Source organism: Mastigoproctus giganteus, chromosome 9 (assembly GCF_048544385.1).
Source record: "Mastigoproctus giganteus isolate SK-2022 chromosome 9, ASM4854438v1, whole genome shotgun sequence".
Lineage (NCBI taxonomy): Eukaryota > Metazoa > Arthropoda > Arachnida > Uropygi > Thelyphonidae > Mastigoproctus > Mastigoproctus giganteus.
The window spans coordinates 53,299,967-53,321,157 of record NC_143583.1 but is presented as its reverse complement, the minus strand read 5'-3'; the positions used below and the strand labels follow the sequence as shown (position 1 = coordinate 53,321,157).

Sequence of the window (21,191 nt, the reverse complement as noted above, 5' to 3'; positions counted from 1 at the left end):
TCCACAAAGAGCAGCACCCATTGATTACCACCCTCTGTCTTCTCCCACTTAACCATCCTTTTATCCATTGTAGGAACTTACCCTTAATACCATTCTGCTCCAATTTGTACAGTAGTCTTCCATGCACAACAGTGTCGAAAGCTTTCCTGAAATCCAAGTATATGATATCAAAATTATTTTTTGCATCCAGTTCCTTTGTGACCACATCATAATAACCAATCAAATTTGTCAGACAAGACTTTCCCTTAACAAACCCATGCTGTGTTTGAATTATTGCTGCAGTCTTGTCTAGATGATCCTGCAATGCATCTTTAACCAGAGACTCCATTATTTTACCCGGAACAGAAGTTAAACTAACTGGTCTGTAATTACTCGTGTCACCCGTCGATCCACCTTTGTGAATTGGGGACACATTTGCACATCTCCAGTCCGTGGGAACCTCCCCTGAGTCCAAGGATGCTTTCATAATTATGGCTAAGGGTTTGCTTAGTTGCTTTGCCGCCTCCTTTAAAATAACTGGATAGATCCCGTCCACCCCAGGTGCCTTTCTTGTGTTTAACTTCAACAATTTCTCCTCCACTTTGCTCTCAGTTATTACAAAATCATTAAGCACACTGCTACAATTTGATAACCTTCCATTTTCAAATTGTAATAATTCCTCACGTGTGAATGTAGATGCAAAATACTCATTCAGTTTGTTTACTATCTGAGCAGGATCATCAACAGTCGAACCATCGATGTCAAGTGGACCAATCATATTCATCCCCTTCCTTTTAGAGTTTATATAAATAAAGAAATCCTTGCTGTTTTTCTTAGCATCTTTTGCCAAAGATTTCTCGTAATCCGCCTTCGCCTGCCGAACCTCCTTTGTGACCTGATTACAGACTAGCTTATATCTGCCACAGGCTTCTGCGTCACCTGATAATTTATATGCATCCCATGCATTTTTCTTCTCTGTCACGAGTCTCATTAGTTCATTTGATAACCATTTAGGCCTAAACCTTAAACGATATTTCTTAATCGGTATATAAAGTCTAGTAGCTTCCACGATTAATTCTTTGAATGCTTCCCACTTAGAATTTACTGTTTGTAACATCGTCAGTTGATCCCACTGTACAGAACTTAAAAACTGTCTGAGACCACTGTACTCCCCTTTACGGAAGCAAAAACCCTTTCCTTTACCCCTGACGGTAGTTACCTCTTTGAGTAAATCCCACTTCAGCACACTGTGATCACTGCCACCTAATGGTTCCTTTATCTGCAAATTCTTAATACACGAATGATCACTGCTGATAACCAGATCAAGAGTGTTACTTTCTCTGGTTGCCTCTCGAACATGCTGCTGCAGAAAACAATCATCCAATAAATCCACAAAAGTCTGACTAGTGTGTGAGTGCCCAACCCACAAGTTCCAGTCAATATCTGGGAAGTTAAAATCCCCCATTGTAAGACATTCTGATTTACTGGCCCACTCTATTTCTCTGTACAATTGTTCATTGTACTCATTCAAGTCATTAGGCCTATAACACACTCCTACTCTTATTTTTCCTTTCGCAGTGCTTATCCCACACCAAACTGACTCAACAGAGCACTGTTCATCTATATTAACTGGGTGCACTTCCTTTGATTTTATGTTTTTCTTAATTAACAGCATAACACCCCCTCCCTTTCTGTCCTGTCTATCCTTTCTGTACACATTGTACTCCCCAAATTCCAGTTCTGCATTCCTTATATCTTTGTGATACCACGTCTCTGCTATCCCAACAATATCCGCCTTTGATGTCTTGACCAACACTTCAAATTCATCAAATTTATTTACTATACTTCTAGCATTGGTATACATGCTCCTATGCCTATTCCTTGTTACCCTAACACATCCCATATACCCAACTATTCCATGATGACTGCCATCCGTCCCTGAAACCCCCAACACCCCTCGCTCCAGGTCGCTTCTTATTCTAATAGAAGTTGTGCAAGAATCACCTTCACCTCTGCCTGCGGTTACTGTTAAACTATTAGTCTTTATATCCCCCCAAACTAGCAGTTTTCCGACCCACCTAACACTGCCTCGATAGCATCAGCAAATATTCTTGCACCCTTTCTATTTAAGTGTATCCCATCCCTGTAGAAGCAATCTCTCCTGTTAACAAGTACAGTCCAGGCTGAAAAAAATTCTATCCCTTGAGCCTTGCACAATCTTTCCAGGGCCGAATTGATCGACAAGGCTCTCATCATGTACTCCCTCCTATCGTGTCTGGGCAGAATTGCAGACACTTTCAAATTCAACCCTATTTCACGGCTTTTTTTCAATAGTGACCTGTACTTGTTGAGTAATTCCGCTGGTCTCCTACTCTTAATATCATTAGTGCCAACGTGTACAACTATATCACCTTTTGTGCCCTTGAAAGATGATATCCGCTCTACAACGTCATCAACCTTTGCCCCTGGCAGACATACCCTGAATCATGTGTGAATGTCGATGCAAAATATTCATTTAGTTTGTTAGCTACCTGAGCAGGATCATCAACAGTTGACCGATCAATATCAAGTAGACCAATCTGATTCATACCCTTCCTTCTAGAGTTTACATAAGTAAAGAACTCTTTGCTGTTTTTCTTTGCATCCCTTGCCAAGGAATTCTTGTAATCTGCCTTCGCCTGCCTAACCTCCTTTGTAACTTGGTTGCATATCAACTTGTATCTATCATAGGCTTCTGTGTCATATGTTAATTTGTAAGTATCCCATGCATTTTTCTTCTCTGCCATATGCCTCATTAGTTCATCTGACATCCATTTCGGCCTAAACCTTGAACAATATTTCTTAGTTGGTATGTAAAGCCTAGTAGCTTCCAAGATAAGTTCTTTGAATGCTTCCCATTTTGAATTTGCTGTTGGTAACATCATCAGTTGGTCCCACTGTATAGAATTTAAATACTGTCTCAGTCCATCGTAGTCGCCTTTACGAAAGCAATAACCCTTTCCTTTAGCATTAGCATTAGCATTAGTAGAGGCATTTGATGCAAGAAAGCAAGCTTATGCAGCATCAGCCAAAAAAAAAAAAAAAAAAAAAAAAAAAACCCACTTCCACTTCACCCCTCTGTTCGTTCAAAATACCTGTCCAGCTGAGCCTTAAACTTTTTTAGGCTATCAACCTCCACCACAAGGGATGGCAGTCTGTTCCACCAACCAACCACCCGCTGGCTAAAGGCAAATTTCCGCACGTCTATCCTACATCTGTCTTTCCTCAATTTGAATTTATGCCCTCTCAGGTGATTTTTCTGAGCTAGAGGAAGAATCCCATCAGCATTGAGCATGCTTAAACCATTCAAGGCTTTATACACCTCTATCAGATCACCTCGCTGGTGCCTAGTCTCCAGACACTGTAATTTGCAAAACTTAAGCCTTTCTTCGTAAGAGCACCCCTTTGTTCCATTCACTAATCTTGTTGCCCTTCTCTGTACTCGTTCCAGCAGCTCTACATCCTTCCTGAAATGAGGCCTCCAGACCTGTATACAGTACTCTAGGTGTGGCCTGACCATTGCCTTCTACAATGGAATAATCACCTCCTTATCCCTGCTGGAAAAATTCCTGTATATCATTGACAATACTCCATGAGCTACTCTTGCAGCCCGTCTGCACTGCTCAGAGAACTTCATGTCTGCCTGCACAATCACCCCCAAGTCCCTTTCATTCTCTACCACTGTCAGTGTAGTACCACAGAGTTGATACGTTGCTCTGGGGTTGCTGTTTCCCATGTGTAGTACTTTACATTTGTCAATGTTAAACTTCATTTGCCACCTCTCAGCCCATCTGCTCAACCTTTCCAGATCCTGTTGCAGCAGTGTAGTGTCAGTAGTGTCCTTGACAACCCTGCCAACCTTTGTATCATCTGCAAACTTGGACATTAAGCTTGATATACCATCATCAATATCATTTATAAATACAGAAAACAATAATGGACCCAACACTGAGCCCTGAGGGACTCCACTAATAACATTAGTCCACGATGAGCAGTGTCCATTGATTACCACTCTCTGTCTTCTCCCACCCAACCACCCCTTTATCCATAGCAGCAATTTGCCTCCAATGTCACACTGCTCCAATTTGTGTAGCAGTCTTCCATGTGCAACAGTATCAAAAGCCTTTCTAAGATCCAAGTATATAATATCAAAGTTATTCCCTGCATCCAGTTCTTTTGTGACTGCATCATAGTATCCAATCAAGTTGGTCAGGCTAGACTTCCCCTTAACAAAACCATGCTGTGTCTGAGCTATAACTGAAGTCTTGTCTAAATGATCCTGCAGTGCTTCTTTAACCAGTGCCTCCATTAATTTTCCTGGAACAGAAGTTAAGCTCACAGGTCTATAGTTACTTGTGTCAGCCTTTGATCCTCCTTTGTGAATTGGGGTCACATTTGCACATTTCCAGTCTATGGGTACCTCCCCTGAGTCCAAGGAAGCTCTCATAATTATGGTTAAGGGTATGCTTACTTCCTTTGCTGCCTCCTTTAATATAACTGGATAGATCCCATCCACCCCGGGTGCCTTTCTTGTGTTTATCTTCAACAGTTTCTCCTCCACTTTACTCCCAGTTATTTCAAGATTCTGTAGCTTACTGCTGGAGTTGAATACACCTCTGGCATTCCCCTTGCTGAATAACTCCTCATGTATGAATGTCGATGCAAAATATTCATTTAGTTTGTTAGCTACCTGAGCAGGATCATCAACAGTTGACCCATCAATATCAAGTGGACCAATCTGATTCTTCCCCTTCCTTCTAGAGTTTACATAAGTAAAGAACTCTTTGCTGTTTTTCTTTGCATCCCTTGCCAAGGATTTCTCGTAATCTGCCTTCGCCTGCCTAACCTCCTTTGTAACTTGGTTGCATATCAACTTGTATCTATCATAGGCTTCTGTGTCATGTGTTAATTTGTAAGTATCCCATGCATTTTTCTTCTCTGCCATATGCCTCATTAGTTCATCTGACATCCATTTTGGCCTAAACCTTGAACAATATTTCTTAGTTGGTATGTAAAGCCTAGTAGCTTCCAAGATACGTTCTTTGAATGCTTCCCATTTTGAATTTGCTGTTGGTAACATCATCAGTTGGTCCCACTGTATAGAATTTAAATACTGTCTCAGTCCATCGTAGTCGCCTTTACGGAAGCAATAACCCTTCCCTTTACCCCTAATGGTAGTTACCTCTTTGAGTAAATCCCACTTCAGCACACTGTGATCACTGCCACCTAGTGGTTCATTTATCTGCAGATTCTTAATGCATGAAGAATCACTGCTGATAATCAAATCAAGAGTATTACTCCCTCTAGTTGCCTCCCGAACATGCTGATGTAGAAAACAATCATCCAATAAATCCACAAAAGCCCTGCTAGTGTGTGAGTGACCAGCCCCCAAATTCCAGTCAATACCTGGGAAATTAAAATCTCCCATTATAAGTCTCTCTGATTTTCTGGCCGACTCTATTTCCCTGTACAGTTCCTTATTATACTCATCAGAGTCATTAGCTCTATAGCACACTCCTACTCTCAATTTTGATCTCCCAATGCTTATGTCACACCAAACTGACTCAACACTGCACTGTCCAGCGATGTCGACTGGCTTCACTTCCTTGGTTTTTATATGTTTCTTAACTAATAGCATAACCCCTCCCCCCTTCCTATCCTGTCTATCCTTTCTGTAGACGTTGTACTCCCCAAATTGCAGTTCTGCATCCCTTATATCTGTGTGACACCACGTCTCTGATATCTCAACAATATCTGCCTTTGATGTTTTGAGCAATACCTCAAATTCATCAAATTTATTTACTAAACTCCTAGCATTGGTGTACACGCAAGTATACCTGCACCTGTTTCTATTCTTAGCTACCCTAACACAACCCATGTGTTTACTTGTACCGCAATGGCTCCCAGCAGTCTCTGAAATACCATGCATCTTGTTTTTCAGGCTTCTGCTCATTCTAATAGAAGCAGTGCAAGGATCTCTTTCACCTCTGCCAGTGGCTACTGTCAATCTATTGGTCTTTGTCTCCCCCATGCTAGCAGTTTTCCGACCCACCTAACACTGCCTCGATAGCATCAGCAAATATTCTTGCACCCTTTCTATTTAAGTGTATCCCATCCCTGTAGAAGCAATCTCTCCTGTTAACAAGTACAGTCCAGGCTGAAAAAAATTCTACCCCTTGAGCCTTGCACAATCTTTCCAGGGCCGAATTGATCGACAAGGCTCTCATCATATACTCCCTCCCAATAGTGAATCTTATGGCATGAGCTATTCCCCCCATTCCTATATCCATTCTTCCACTAATACTCCTGTTGCCATCTAGTATGTCGGCTGTGTGCGCGGAAATTTAAACCTGTGCAACTTCATAGAAATCAGTGCACAGCTGCGCACGCCACAGCTTAGAGGGAAGCGTGGTGTCCATCATAGTGCATCTTTATAAGGTTCTTCACATAGTACACATACTATATATACCCATTTAAATGCAGAAGTTAATTGTTCCATTGTTTGATGACAGTTACATCTGACAATTTTCTCCGGATGTCGAGCACCTCACTGCATCACCTTACATTTACATTCACAGATGTTTCACAGGCAATTTTTGTTTTTATTATTTAAAAACTTGAATGACACTAATCTTTGAACATTCACCAAGTGTTGTTATCCTCTTTGGCACTAATGATATTAGGAGTAGGAGACCGACAGAATTACTTAACAAGTACAGGTCACTGTTGAACAAAAGCCGAGAATTAGGGTTGAATTTGAAAGTGTTTGCAATTCTGCCCAGACACGATAGAAGGGAGTATATGATGAGAGCCTTGTCGATCAATTCGGCCCTGGAAAGAATGTGCAAGGCTCAAGGGGTAGAATTTTTTTCAGCCTGAACAGTACTTGTTAACAGGAGAGACTGCTTCTATAGGGATGGGATACACTTAAATAGAAAGGGTGTAAGAATATTTGCTGATGCTATCAAGGCAGTGTTAGGTGGGTCGGAAAACTGATAGCTTGGGGGGATACAAGGACTAATAGTTTAACAGAAGCCGTAGGCAGAGGTGAAGGTGATTCTTGCGCAACTTCTATTAGAATAAGTAGCGACCTGGAGCGTGGGGTGTTGGGGGTTTCTGGGACGGATGGCAGTCATCCTGAAATAGGTGGGTATATGGGATGTGTCAGGGTAACTAAGAATAGGAGTAGGAGCATGTATGCTTGCATGTATACCAATGCTAGAAGTATAGTAAATAAATTTGATGAATTTGAAGTGTTGGTCAAGACATCAAAGGCGGATATTGTTGGGATAGCAGAGACGTGGTGTCACACAGGTATAAGGAATGCAGAACTGGAATTTGGGGAGTACAATGGTACAGAAAGGATAGACAGGATAGAAAGGGAGGAGGTGTTATGCTGTTAATTAAGAAAAACATAAAATCAAAAGAAGTGCATCCAGTTGATATCAGATTGGTCCACTTGATATTGATGGATCAACTGTTGATGATCCTGCTCAGGTAGCTAACAAACTAAATGAATATTTTGCATCGACATTCACACATGAGGAGTTATTCAGCGAGGGTAATGCCAGAGGTGTATTCAACTCTAGCAGTAAGCTATAGAATCTTGAAATAACTGGGAGTAAAGTGGAGGAGAAATTGTTGAAGATAAACACAAGAAAGGCACCCGGGGTGGATGAGATTTATCCAGTTATATTAAAGGAGGTAGCAAAGGAAGTAAGCAAACCCTCAGCCATAATTATGAGAGCTTCCTTGGACTCAGGGGAGGTACCCATAGACTGGAAATGTGCAAATGTGACCACAATTCACAAAGGAGGATCAAAGGCTGACACAAGTAATTATAGACCTGTGATCTTAACTTCTGTTCCAGGAAAATTAATGGAGGCACTTGTTAAAGAAGCACTGCAGGATCATTTAGACAAGACTTCAGTTATAGCTCGGACACAGCATGGTTTTGTTAAGGGGAAGTCTTGCCTGACCAATTTGATTGGATACTATGATGCAGTCACAAAAGAACTGGATGCAGGGAATAGCTTTGATGTTATATACTTGGATCTTAGAAAGGCTTTTGATACTGTTGCACATGGAAGACTGCTACACAAATTGGAGCAGTGTGACATTGGAGGCAAATTGCTGCTATGGATAAAGGGGTGGTTGAGGGGGAGAAGACAGAGAGTGGTAATCAATGGACACTGCTCATCGTGGACTAATGTTTTAGTGGAGTCCCTCGGGGCTCAGTGTTGGGTCCATTATTGTTTTCTGTATTTATAAATGATATTGATGATGGTATATCAAGCTTAATGTCCAAGTTTGCAGACGATACAAAGGTTGGCAGGGTTGTCAAGGACACTACTGACACTATGCTGCTGCAACAGGATCTGGAAAGGTTGAGCAGATGGGCTGAGAGGTGGCAAATGAAGTTTAACATTGACAAATGTAAAGTACTACACATGGGAAACAGCAACCCCAGAGCAATGTATCAACTCTGTGGTACTACACTGACAGTGGTAGAGAATGAAAGGGACTTGGGGGTGGTTGTGCAGACAGATATGAAGTTCTCTGAGCAGTGCAGACGGGCTGCAAGAGTAGCTCATGGAGTATTGTCAATGATATACAGGAATTTTTCCAGCAGGGATAAGGAGGTGATTATTCCCTTGTATAAGGCAATGGTCAGGCCACACCTTGAGTACTGTATACAGGTCTGGAGGCCTCATTTCAAGAAGGATATAGAGCTGCTGGAACGAGTACAGAGAAGGGCAACAAGATTAGTGAATGGAACAAAGGGGTGCTCTTACGAAGAAAGCTGAATTTTTGCAAATTACAGTGTCTGGAGAGTAGGCACCAGCGAGGTGATCTGATAGAGGTGTATAAAGCCTTGAATGGTTTGAGCATGCTTAATGCCGATGGGATTGTTCCTCTTGCTCAGAATAATCACCTGAGAGGGCATGAATTCAAATTGAGGAAAGACAGATGTAGGATAGATGTGCAGAAATTTGCCTTTAGCCAGCATGTAGTTGGTTGATGGAACAGACTTCCATCCCTTGTTGTGGAAGTTGATAGCCAAAATAAATTTAAGACTCAGCTGGACAGGTATTTCGAACGAAAGGGGAGGGGTGAAGTGGAAGTGTTTTTTTTTTTTTTTTAGGCTTGCTTTCTTGCATGATATGCCTCTGCTAATGCTAATTTCTTATCACTTCATTACACTATTTTTATAAATAAAAAAATAAGAGACTTTACTTCAATGCTCTTTTGTAGAATGCTTCAGCATGCTGAACTCCTAAATTCAATCGAATATAAAATTATTTAATGACATCTCTCCTCCAAAGACACATGAATGGCTAGACAGGTCTGTGATCGATAGCTAAAATCCCCCAACCTGACCGCCAACACATGAAACCCCTGGATGACAGAGGCATTATGTCTAATAAGATCAATAAAAGGGTTGTGGAAAGTAATAGGTTAAAAAATAAATTGGTTAAAATAATTTAGAAACAAATTTGAATAACTTCCTTCATAAAGCAGACTGGGGCTTTTCGATGATATGTCTTGGTCATAGGATAGGATTAATGCGGGTTAAATGAGTGAGACTTTAATATAGAGATTATTGGGTATCTTGGTGCCTGTGCGAAAATGCCCACGAATATGGTGAGATATGGATGACGTACATTAATAGAATTTACTTGCATTTTGATTTCCAGAGTTTTTGTGATTAATAATTTAGTGTAGCTACACTGTATACTAAATATTTTGGACTCGTTAAATAAAAAAGTGTGGTTTTTGCTGATGGCATGAAAAGCCAATTCCTGTCAACCCTTTAATATAGAGATTATATAGAGACAACCCTTTAATATAGACTTTAATATAGTCATCCCTTTTTCCATTGCAGTAACTTGCCCTTAATGCCATACTGCTCCAATTTGTACAGCAGTCTTCCATGTCCAACAGTATCAAAAGCTTTCATGAAATCCAAGTATATAATATCAAAATTATTTTTTGCATACAGTTCCTTTGTGACCACATTGTAATATCCAATCAAACTGGTCAGACAAGACTTAACAAACAAACCCATGCTGTGTCTGAACTATTACTGCACTTTTGTCTATGTGATCCTGCATCACTTCTTTAACCAGTGACGCTATTATTTTCCCTGGAACAGAAGTTAAACTAACGGGTCTATAATTATTTGTGTCACCCTTTTAGCCCTCTTTGTGAATTGGGGATACATTTGCACATATCCAGTCCATGGGGACCTCCCCTGAATCTAAGGATGCTCTCGTAATTCATCATTAGCCATATGGTGCAAGGAAGCCTGACGCTTTTGCAGCACCAGCCAAAAAAAAAAAAAAAAAAATTCTCAGTTACCCCAAGAGAGAGAGAGAGTCAGAAGCAGAAGGGAACCACCAAGAGAAGAATGATGGTATCCAGCTCAGGACCCTGGGTGTGCCAAGCCCATACTCACCAGATGTGAGCCCCTTGGTTAATTATGGCTAACTTCCCTTGCTGCCTCCTTAAATATAACTTATTAGATTCCATCTATTCCAGGTGCCTTTTGTGTGTTTAATTTCAACAATTCTCCTCCACTTTGCTCTCTGTTATTACAAATTCATTTAGCTCCCTGTTAGAGTTTAGTAAACTTCTAAACTCCTCTTCCTTACAGAATTTTTCATACGTGAATATAGAAACAAAATACTCATTCAGTTTGTCAGCTATCTGAGCAGGGTCATCAACAGTCGAACTACCAACATCAAGTGGACCAATGGGATTCATCCCCTTCCTTCTAGAGTTTACATAAGTAAAGACATCTTTGCTTTTTTTCTTTGCATCCTTTACCAAGGATTTCTCGTAATCAGCCTTCGCTTGCCTAATATCCCTTGTGACTTGATTACAGAGTAGCTTATATCTGCCATAGGCTTCTGTGTCAGCTGATAATTTAGTATTAGTATTAGTAACGGCCGCATGGTGCAAGAAAGCCTATGGCTTATGCTGCACCAGCCAAAAAAAAAAATCCGAACAAAACAATGATAAAAACAAAAAATAAATAAAATAAAATAAATAACTAAATAATAATAATTCATAAAAAAAGAAAAAAGGAAAAAAAAGGAAATTAAACCTATCATCCTATGCGCTTCCCTTACCCGAAAGTACTATCCAGATGACCTTTAATTTCCCCAAACTGTCGGCCTCTACCACCCATGAAGGCAACTTATTCCAGTAATTTATAACTCGCTGGCTAAAATAAAACTTCCTGCAGTCCAATCTAAACATTTCCCCCCGTAACTTGAATTTATGTCCCCTAGTTCTAGCATCGTTTATAATCTTGAAAATTTTGTCCTCATTCATTTTATTGATGCCTCTCAGAGCCTTAAACACCTCAATCAAATCTTCTCTAAGGTGTCTAGTTTCCAAACTCTGCAACCCACATATTCGAAGTCTTTCTTCATAAGGATGCCCTTTTGCCGATCTCACCAGGCGAGTTACCCTTCTTTGCACCCTTTCAAGAAGCTCGATGTCTTTCTTTAGGTGCGGTCTCCATACTTGAACACAGTATTCCAAGTGTGGTCTAACATAAACCTTATATAATGGGATTATCACGTCCCTATCTCTACTTGCAAAAGTTCGATAGATCATCAATAGGACACCATGGGCCTTCCTTGCAACCTGTTTACAATGCTCAGAGAATTTCATGTCTGACTGTATCGTAACACCCAAGTCCCTTTCCTCCAGTACTGGGTTTAGTTGAACTCCACCAAGTCAATAAGTTTTTTTGGGATTTATATGCATCCCCCACATTTTTCCACCCATTTAAGTCTAAATCTTGAAGAGTATTCCTTAGTCGGTATGAAAAACCTACTAGCTTACAAGATTAATTCCTTGAAGGATTCCCATTTCGAGTTCGCTGTTTTCAACATCATCAGTTGATCCCACTGTAGAATTTAAAAACTGTCTGAGACCACTGTAGTCACCTTTACGAAAACAAAAACCGTTCCCTTTACCCTTGATGGTAGTTACATCTTTAAGTAAATTGCACACCAGTACACTGTGATCACCTGTCACCTAGTGGTTCCTTTATCTGCAAATTCGTAATGCATGAATAATCACTGCTGATCAAGAATATTACTCCCTCTGGTTGCCCCTTGAACATGTTGCTGTAGAAAACAATCCTCCAGTAAAAAAACTGCAAAAGTCTTGCTACTTGCTAGTGTGCGAGTGACCAATCCACAAGTTCCAGTCAATATCTGGAAAGTTAAAATCCCCCGTTACAAGACATTCAGATTTACTGGCCCACTATTTCTCTGCACAATTGTTCGTTGTACTCATCAGAGTCATTAGGCTTATAACACACTCCTCCTCTCATTTTCCCTTTCCATGTACTTATGTCACACCAAACTGACTCAACGTTGCACTGTCCACCCATATCAACTGGATGCACTTCCTTAGATTTTGTGTTTCTTAACTAGCAGCATAACCCCCTCCTCCCTTCCTATCCTGTCTATCCTTTCTGTACACATTGTACTCCCCAAATTCCAATTCTACACTGCTTATATCTGTGTGAAACCATGTCTCTGATATCCCAACAATATCTGCCTTCATCAGCACTTCAAATTCATCAAATTTATTTACTAGCATTATGTACATGCAAGTATACATGCACGTGTTCTTACTCTTAATTACCCTAACAGACCATGTATTTACTTGTTCCATGATTACTTCCAGCAGTTCTTTAAATCCCCAGCAACCTGCTCTCCAGGCTCATTACAATAGAATCATTGCAAGGATCACTTTTGCCTCTGCCTGCAGCTACTGTTTATCTTTTAGTCTGTGAATCCCACCCCCCCCCAGCTAGCAGTTTTCTGACCCACCTAACACTGTCTCGATAGCATCAGCAGATATTCTTGCACCCTTTCTATTTAAGTGTATCCCATCCATGTAGAAGCAGTCTCTCCTGTTAGGAAGCACAAACCAAGCTGAAAAAAATTCTACCCTGTGAGCCTTGCACAATCTCTCCAGGGCCAAATTGATTGACAAGGTTCTCATCATATACTCCCTCCTATCGTGTCTGTGCAGAATTGCAGACACTTTCAAATTTAACTGTAACTCAAGACTTTTTTTTAGCATTGACCAGTACTTGTTAAGTAAATCTACAGATCTCTTACTCTTAAGGTCATTAGTGCCAACGCGTACAACTATATCACCTTTTGTGCCCTTGAAAGGTGATATCTGCTCTGCAACGTCATCAACTTTTGTCACTGGCAGACATACCCTGGTCCTGTTCCACTTATCCTTTTTGCATAATATATTCCCTGTCTTCCTAACAGTTAAGTCACCGACAATAACTAGCTCCTGTGGGACCAGTTCATTCTGCCTTGGAGATTTCTTCTGTGTTGTCTGATGCACAGAAGTGAGCTCTGACATTGAGTTGGGCAGCTGAGAGCTTTATGGGGCCCCCACTTTAATACCTTCGAGGGCATCTACCGTACACCTCAAACTCTCCCATCTGCACACTGAGTTGGTGCCTAATTTCTTCCCTACCCCTAGCACACACACAAAGACATCCTCCTTGGCTAGTTCATGTCCTGTTGTAGACAGCTTTGCAAACATTTCACATTTTGCACATTTTTTTTAGACTCTGCTGTGTTGGAGAATCGCCCCCTTCGGTTCTTCCCTGAGCCACAGTACCACTGCTTTGTGCTCGTTGCTTTGCTGCTCTAGTCTGGATCATGATTCCATTTAAGTACAATTTAATTAACAATGAAATTTAATAAGATTAATAAAATTTTAAAATTAATTAATTGATAATACTAAACTAAGCTAACAGATTTCTAATACAATGCTATGTATTTTGCTATCTAGTTTTACCTTAAACATTACGCTATGAATTTCGGGATATATGTTAACACTATTCAATGGTGACAAGTTATGAATGGTAAAATCTACGGACACTAAGTATTAACTTTCAAAATCGCTATATAAATTCAAAATAAACAAAGGGGTTGACTAGGACTATAAAGCTACTTATAGAAAATAATTCAATATAACAATTAAGTCAATAAAATGGCTAAATATAATTAAAACTTGGTGTTTGCCAGAGCTGCAAAATCTTGTCCAACACTTGGATACACTCATACCTAACAACCAATGAGGAAAGTTAACCACCTCAAAGTTGACGGCATCATGTTTGTTATAAATATTGAGGTTTGCCCATTATTGATGTGAATATTCTGTTTCAAGCAATTGAAAGTTTGATTGGAAGAGTTAGTCTTTTCCAAGGTGAAGATATAGAGGATATAGATGATCAATATCTTTTTGAAATTTTGTACAGTTGAACACACAGAGATTATTGACATATCTAAATAAAAGAATCTCCTGTGGGAAGGAGATTTCAGTGCAGTGTAGGTATAAGTTCACATGATGCAAGAAACTGGATTGCCCATTGGTGTTCATTTAATTTACTGGTAAATCAAATTGTCATTAAAGACAAAATTAATGAAGATACAAAGATTAACCAGATTATTCCAATATGTAATATTACACTTAATTACATTTTATACATGTTTATACATTCATAACATTTGTAAATTTAGACTAAATGTTGGCTCAGTAATCTCAAACAAGAACATTCTAACAAGAAGATTTAAATTTATAGATCTTATTAACATTAATAAATGTATAAATTCACATAATCTTTACTTCCCACAGATTGCCTGTAATTATAAATTTTTGGCAACCAATTTAGATGTTAATTCATTTATTTAAATCAATTGTATCTGCAAACATTAAAATTTTATTTTATTATCCCTGTTGACAAAACTGCCAACAATTTTGCTTTCATCTGTAAAGCCATTTATGTAAATACTTTTAAAAAAGTAGTTCAATCTAGTGATACTTACAAAAAACTTGTTCTTTCCTTTCCAATTATCATTACCAAAAATTACTGGCTATAAATAAGAAATTGAAATTAAATATTAATAATTATAATTTTCCTTTTATATATTTTATTCCTAAATTTTATAAAATACCTGTTAGTGTCAGGTTCGTCACCTCTTGCAAAAACAGCTATGCCAGTTACCTGGAAAAACATTGCACTTATTATTTAAACCTATCATGGGCATTCTGCCTAACAACAAAATTATTCTTAACAGTTTACTTGTTTTGGATGCCCTAAACAACAATAACTTTGAAGACATGCAAACCTTTGATTTTCACAGCCTTTTCACCAGTATCAACCTGTGTAATTTAAAAACAGTGCTTCAGGAAATCTGTCAGACTTAAAAGTGTAATATCACATATAAGAATAATCTGGTTAATCTTTGTACCATCAATAATTCTGGCTGTGGTTATAGAGAAGCTGGACACTAGCGAGCATTCCATCTTCTTGGAATGCTTGCTTCTTGCATCATTGCAAACTTATGCCTATACTGGTCAGAAATCTCCTTCCCACAGGACATTCTTCTATTTAGATATGTCAATGATCTTTATGCTCAACTGTCCAAATTTTCCAAAAGATTTTGGTCATCTGTACTCTCAGGAAGTTGCCTTAGAAAAGACTTAACTCCTGCAACCAACTTGCCAATTACTTGGACTTGAATATTCACATAAATAATGGGAAAAATCTCCATTAATCTTCATAATATACCTTCAACTTTGAGGTTGTTAACTTCAATTATAGGCGCTGTCCGTGAACCGTGGTTAGCATAGGCATGCGGAGTAGCTTGCGGCTACGCAGTCCCATTTTCAGCAGAGTTCAATGTACTGTGTGTTGTGACACATTACTCCCATCACTTGCATTCCAGTTACTGGCGAGTTGCGCCACAGTCACCCTTCTGTTGCCACGTCTTTGCTCACCTCGAGTATCAATGAGCCGTGGTCGTTCAACACCTCGCTGGCAATTCTTGGGTTCCCCTCCTTGGACAACTTTCGGTAGGTACTAACCACGGCTGACCATGAGCATCCCACCAGCCATGCCGTTTCGGTATGCTCTGACCTAGTCGTCTGGCCATTACAATTTGGCCTTTGTCAAACTCTCTTAATTCCGCTGCTTTTCCCATCTGAAGAACAAGAGTAACACTGATTAATGGAGCTCAGTATCAGGTGTTATTTATACCATGTCCCAGCCTGTGAACACACCATAGTTCACCTGCAGTTGCTTTGATTTGCATAACAACTCACTGGTCATAATGCTTTGGCTCATCAGTGTATATATAAAATAAGTTTAAAAATAATAAAAAAAAATGTATACAATATTTACATTTTTTTATTTTTAAACTTATTTTACTCACTAATTTTTGAATTGTTGTTTATCCTTATTCAATTGTTCGTTGTTATCATTATTTTTATTTTGTACTTAGAATTCTCATCAAAGTCCTTTCTATAGGAACGGAATTTGCGACCCTAGACTAACTAAGCCCTATGATTTTATTACATTTCCTCTCCTTGCATTTCCTTTTTACTGTTCTACAGCCTTCATATTATTTCTTGCGAGCCATTAGTTTTATGAATGTGTAGCAAAAATCAAACTAGTGATCACAAGAAGATCACTAGTTTGGTACTATATGTAATTTAAAGTCTTCATGTTGCTTTCTCTTTCACACTTTTAGCATTTATGGCAAGTTCTCTTTTACTTTTATGCGTATTTGCATTCTCTGTAGAACTAAATATAAACTACATGCCTAATACGTAGTCCCCCCACCCCATTTACTTTTGTTTTGACATTAATTTCCGCTATGCTTTTATTGTTATTTTTCTTAATGCCTTAATTAATTCCAAATTATTTATATCTTATAGTTTTAACCCAAACCTTTATAGCATGTATTTTATGTGCGAAAGGTTTGATAGTAACACAACAGGTGCATGTTATTGGCATTATATTTTTGCTTAGTATTATATCATTTTGTATTATATATATACCTAAATCTATATATATATTTCTTTTTTTGGCTGTTTACTTTGATCCATAAACTAATTTTACTCCACCCCTATTAATTTTCTATTTCTCTCTTTTTCCCATTGATCTTATCACTAAACTTATCTCTGTCTCTCTCTGTGTGCGTGCTTGCGTAACTCTCCAAGGATGCAATTCTCTCTGTTAACCATAATTACAAGTAACAGTAGTAGTGTTTTTTGTTTTTTTTTTGTTGTGAAAATTTTTATAGAAAGCCACAGCCTTTAAGCAAGGTTTGAGACAACGAGCTCACACAAGTCAGAATTGAAGAAATTCCTTAGACTTCAGAACCAGAAATTGATGGGGAAAGAAAGTATACATATACAAATGTAGAAAATGTTATAACATCAAAAAAAAAAATTAATGTAGTATATTTCTAAAGCAACATTGTTATATACTATGTTAGGATGTTTATAAAACTAAATAGGCCTCTTGCCTCAGGATTCATAGATAGGAAGTATGAATATTGTTCTCCATCAGAGGAAATAATAATGAAAATTGCAGGTGCAAGCAGGATAAACACCAATAAAATTAAAAATATATATATTGTATAGTAAAGCATTGTATAGGGCCATCATGTACCAAATAAGACTGTAATAGGTGCATTATGGCCTTAGTAGCCCTTGCCCCAATAAATCCAACAAACAACAACATTGTATAGGGCTGTGCATTCTTAGACTTACCGGTTCCCGTCACCTTCTTGTGCAGGTATGTAGATGATGTCTTTGTCATCATTCCCCGGGGTTCAGAAACCCAACTCTTGCGGCATCTAAACTCCTTATCGCCCTTCATCCAGTTCACTATTGAGCTAGATTCAAACAATGCCCTCTCCTTTCTGGATGTTCTAGTGCGATGCGTGGGCTCACATTTACGAACTTCAGTCTACCGTAAGCCCATGTGTACTGACCAATTCACCAACATACAAATCAGCGCATGCTCCCAACCAGCTTCTCAGTACTGCATATGCCCTATTCACCCCACACCTGGACCCATTCCAGCTCCATAGATGACAGGCGTGGTGAGGTTTTGAAAGTAAAAACAGACCTAACTGTGGCTTCCCGCCTGTGCCCTGGACAAGTGCAGTCTGCAGGCCCTCCCATAGTGAGGACACTGTCTCAATCGCCTTCATCCCTTACTACCCTGGCGTCTCACAATGTCTCTCTAAGATTTTGCGTGCTCACTGGATAAAATGTTTACAACCCCCCAGTAAAAAAACTGCAATCCTTGAGAGTAAAAACACCCATCCCCTCCTTGTTATACAGCGGTTAAGTATATCACATTGCCTGCTATGACTGCGGTAGTTACTACATCGGGGAAACAGCTAGGAGACTTGAAGACCGGATCTCAGAAGATGAGAGGGCCATAGCAGGCCATCAGATTGGCTGATTCCGATCACTCCGCTGTCGCAGAGCGCTTGCTATTGGTCATCTCAACATGCCCTTGACCCCTGTCGAGATATTGAAATCCTTGACCACTCGCACAATTACCATCAGCGGTTATGGCTCGAATCACTCCATATATCCAGTTGTCATAGTACTTTTAACCACAACAGAGGCATGCACATACATCCAGTCATGGAGATGGTTATTCTGCATTGTGATAAACATTGACATATGCCACAAGTGCATGCTCTGCATTCACAGCCACGAGCATCTGGTTCTATCTCTCGATTGTCCCTACTGTTGCTTGCACTCGTGTCATGCTTTGTTTGCCTTACATGACCACGCCTGGGAATTCTTTTTGTCATATTAACGTTTATGTTCCAGCTGATGAAGAGTCCTTCAGACTCGAAAGCTACTTTTTGTTTTACTTTTAATTTTTAATTTATTCCATTCATTCATTTACATTAATTTGTACCTGTAGTTTCTATTAAAGTTACTACCTTGCTTGTACCTGCAATTTTCATTATTATTTCTTTTCTTTCAATGGAGAACAATATTCATACTTCCTAGGATGTTTATAATTAGGAAACTGCTTGTAATTATTTAACAGCTGAAAAGAAAACAACTGCAATTAGCCCAGAGGATTGTAATGGTTCAGAATGCAAACCGGTCATTACCTCTGATAGGAAAAGTTACATTGATAAAGAAATGTAATGGTAAATCATTTCTTTATCAATTTAACTCCAGATGCAACTCATCAGTGCAACTCCTTTTATTTTTACTGCATTATGCGTTGATATTTCTTTGTACTGTGATAGTTTCTCTCACTGTTAGATACAGTATACTGTATTATTTCTAATTATTTTATATGTATTATTATTATTATTATTTAGTTTTTATGTGCAACTGCAATATGATCATCCAAAATTCAGGCAATCCTGAACTGGAGATCCCAAATCAGTTCAGAATTGAGTTCCTGGATTTTGGAAATTCATTTGAAAGATAGTTAATTTAAAAGAATGTAGAATAAAGTTCTGATAATTTTAATTGTAAATAAGAATAATAATACTTTCAAAAGTATTATTAAAGTTCTGACCCCAAATTGTACATCCTTGGGAACCAATTTTGTCAATTACGTGTTGATATGCAAATTCAGAACAATGTTCCTTAACGGATTAAGTAGCATGTTAAGTAGCATGTTAAGAGGAACATAACTCCAACACTGTTAAGATCTTATTAGTATGTTACATTAATTTTCCATTTCAGGAGAGACCCAGGATATTTATCTCTTAGCCCAAAGTTTGTTTCTTACTGGACAGTACCACAGAGCTGCTGTCTGCATAAAAAGTCGTAATTTACATAAGGTGAGTCATAACGATCACTGTTATTTTTTAGGATTACTTTTCAACATTTCCATGTGATTATATAACTGACCAATATCCCAAGCTCTCACAACACATTCATGGACAGTTCCTGTTAGAGATAACAGTGTATGCATGCATTAGTTTCAAAAAAGGTTATTTGCAAAATTTTGGAAATTTACATGACACTAAAATACAGGTCGTGACAGAGCATAAATTGAAAAGCACTCCAAGTATAGCCTGATAATGTTGAATATTTTATACTATTTAAAAAAAAAAAAGCTATTTTTATTCATATTAAATTTTTTGAAGTAGCTTTGGTATTTTACAGCTGAAATAGCATAAAACAACCAAAACATATATCATAATTTGCTTCCAGAACAATAGGACTTTGCAAATATTCTGTTATGTTTTCTTTTCAGAGGTGGTTTCTTTTTATTTTATAATCTTCAGTAACTTTATGGGCAATTAAGCATATCAATTAAATATTTAGTTCTGTTTAGTTTAGTTAGGTATTAGTATATTCTTTCTGCCCCTTACCAGTTATATTTGCACCTTTATGCTGTTGGGGCTGATACTAATCCCAAATCTGAAATAGTGATGGGCATAATTGAATGATGGATAATCAATTATATGCAAATTAGTTTATTATTACAATATTAACAACAACAGTGATTGAGCAGAAGTATTACCTGAAACTATGTATAGAAAAAGTAGTAAAAAGAAAATAGGAATAAAAAAAATATATATATATAAATTACTGTTTTAGCCATTATAGTGATATAAGAATTTTTAGAATTTATGGGTTCAGAATGGTAAAAAATCACAGTTTCAGTACAGTGAGACACCAGTGCACCTGCTTCGGTGTAAATAACCATTGGGTGAGGTGGGCAAAGGCCTAGGAGGACTTTTTAACAAAATTGGGAAAACAAAATTGCGGCTATCGTGTGGAACAGTTTTAAAAATATGGTAAATGTGTAGAACGTATGGAACCCACACTGACGAGCACTAAGCAGCTATAGCTGAGAAGAGGGGGGGGTAGTATAATAATATAAAATACACTTTTAGAGCATAAACAAGTTTTAATTAATAAATGAATGGGCTTTTTGTATTAAGTAAAAATTAATATAATAGTATTATGTAATGGTATAAGGTTAAATGAATTACAACTAATAGCATAGAAAAGATAGAAAGAAAGAATATATATATATATATATATAATATACAGTGGACCCCACTTTATGACATTAATCTGTTCCAGAGACACCATCATATCATGAAAATATTGTAATGTGAACCCAATAATGTTGTTTTTTGGTAATTTGTTCCAGGACCTCAGAAGTTGAAATTTTTACTGTATAACTAAGCTATTTATCTCTCTAAAAGGTGATTTTTATAATGGAAATTGTACATATTGATTAAAACTAATATATTGATTAAAGCACAACACAAAAAATCATAACTAAAGGATACAAAAACAAAACACGCATC

General features: G+C 38.2%; 1 protein-coding gene across 1 annotated transcript in view; it reads left to right on the top strand.

The window, feature by feature from the left end:
• Positions 1-21,191, top strand: part of Cdc16 (cell division cycle protein 16) — a 149,434-nt gene that overhangs the window by 35,883 nt on the left and 92,360 nt on the right. The window contains exon 3 of the mRNA XM_090380652.1: positions 19,606-19,703. Coding sequence (XP_090236778.1) covers positions 19,606-19,703 — 98 coding nt within the window. The remainder of the gene's footprint in view (positions 1-19,605; positions 19,704-21,191) is intronic.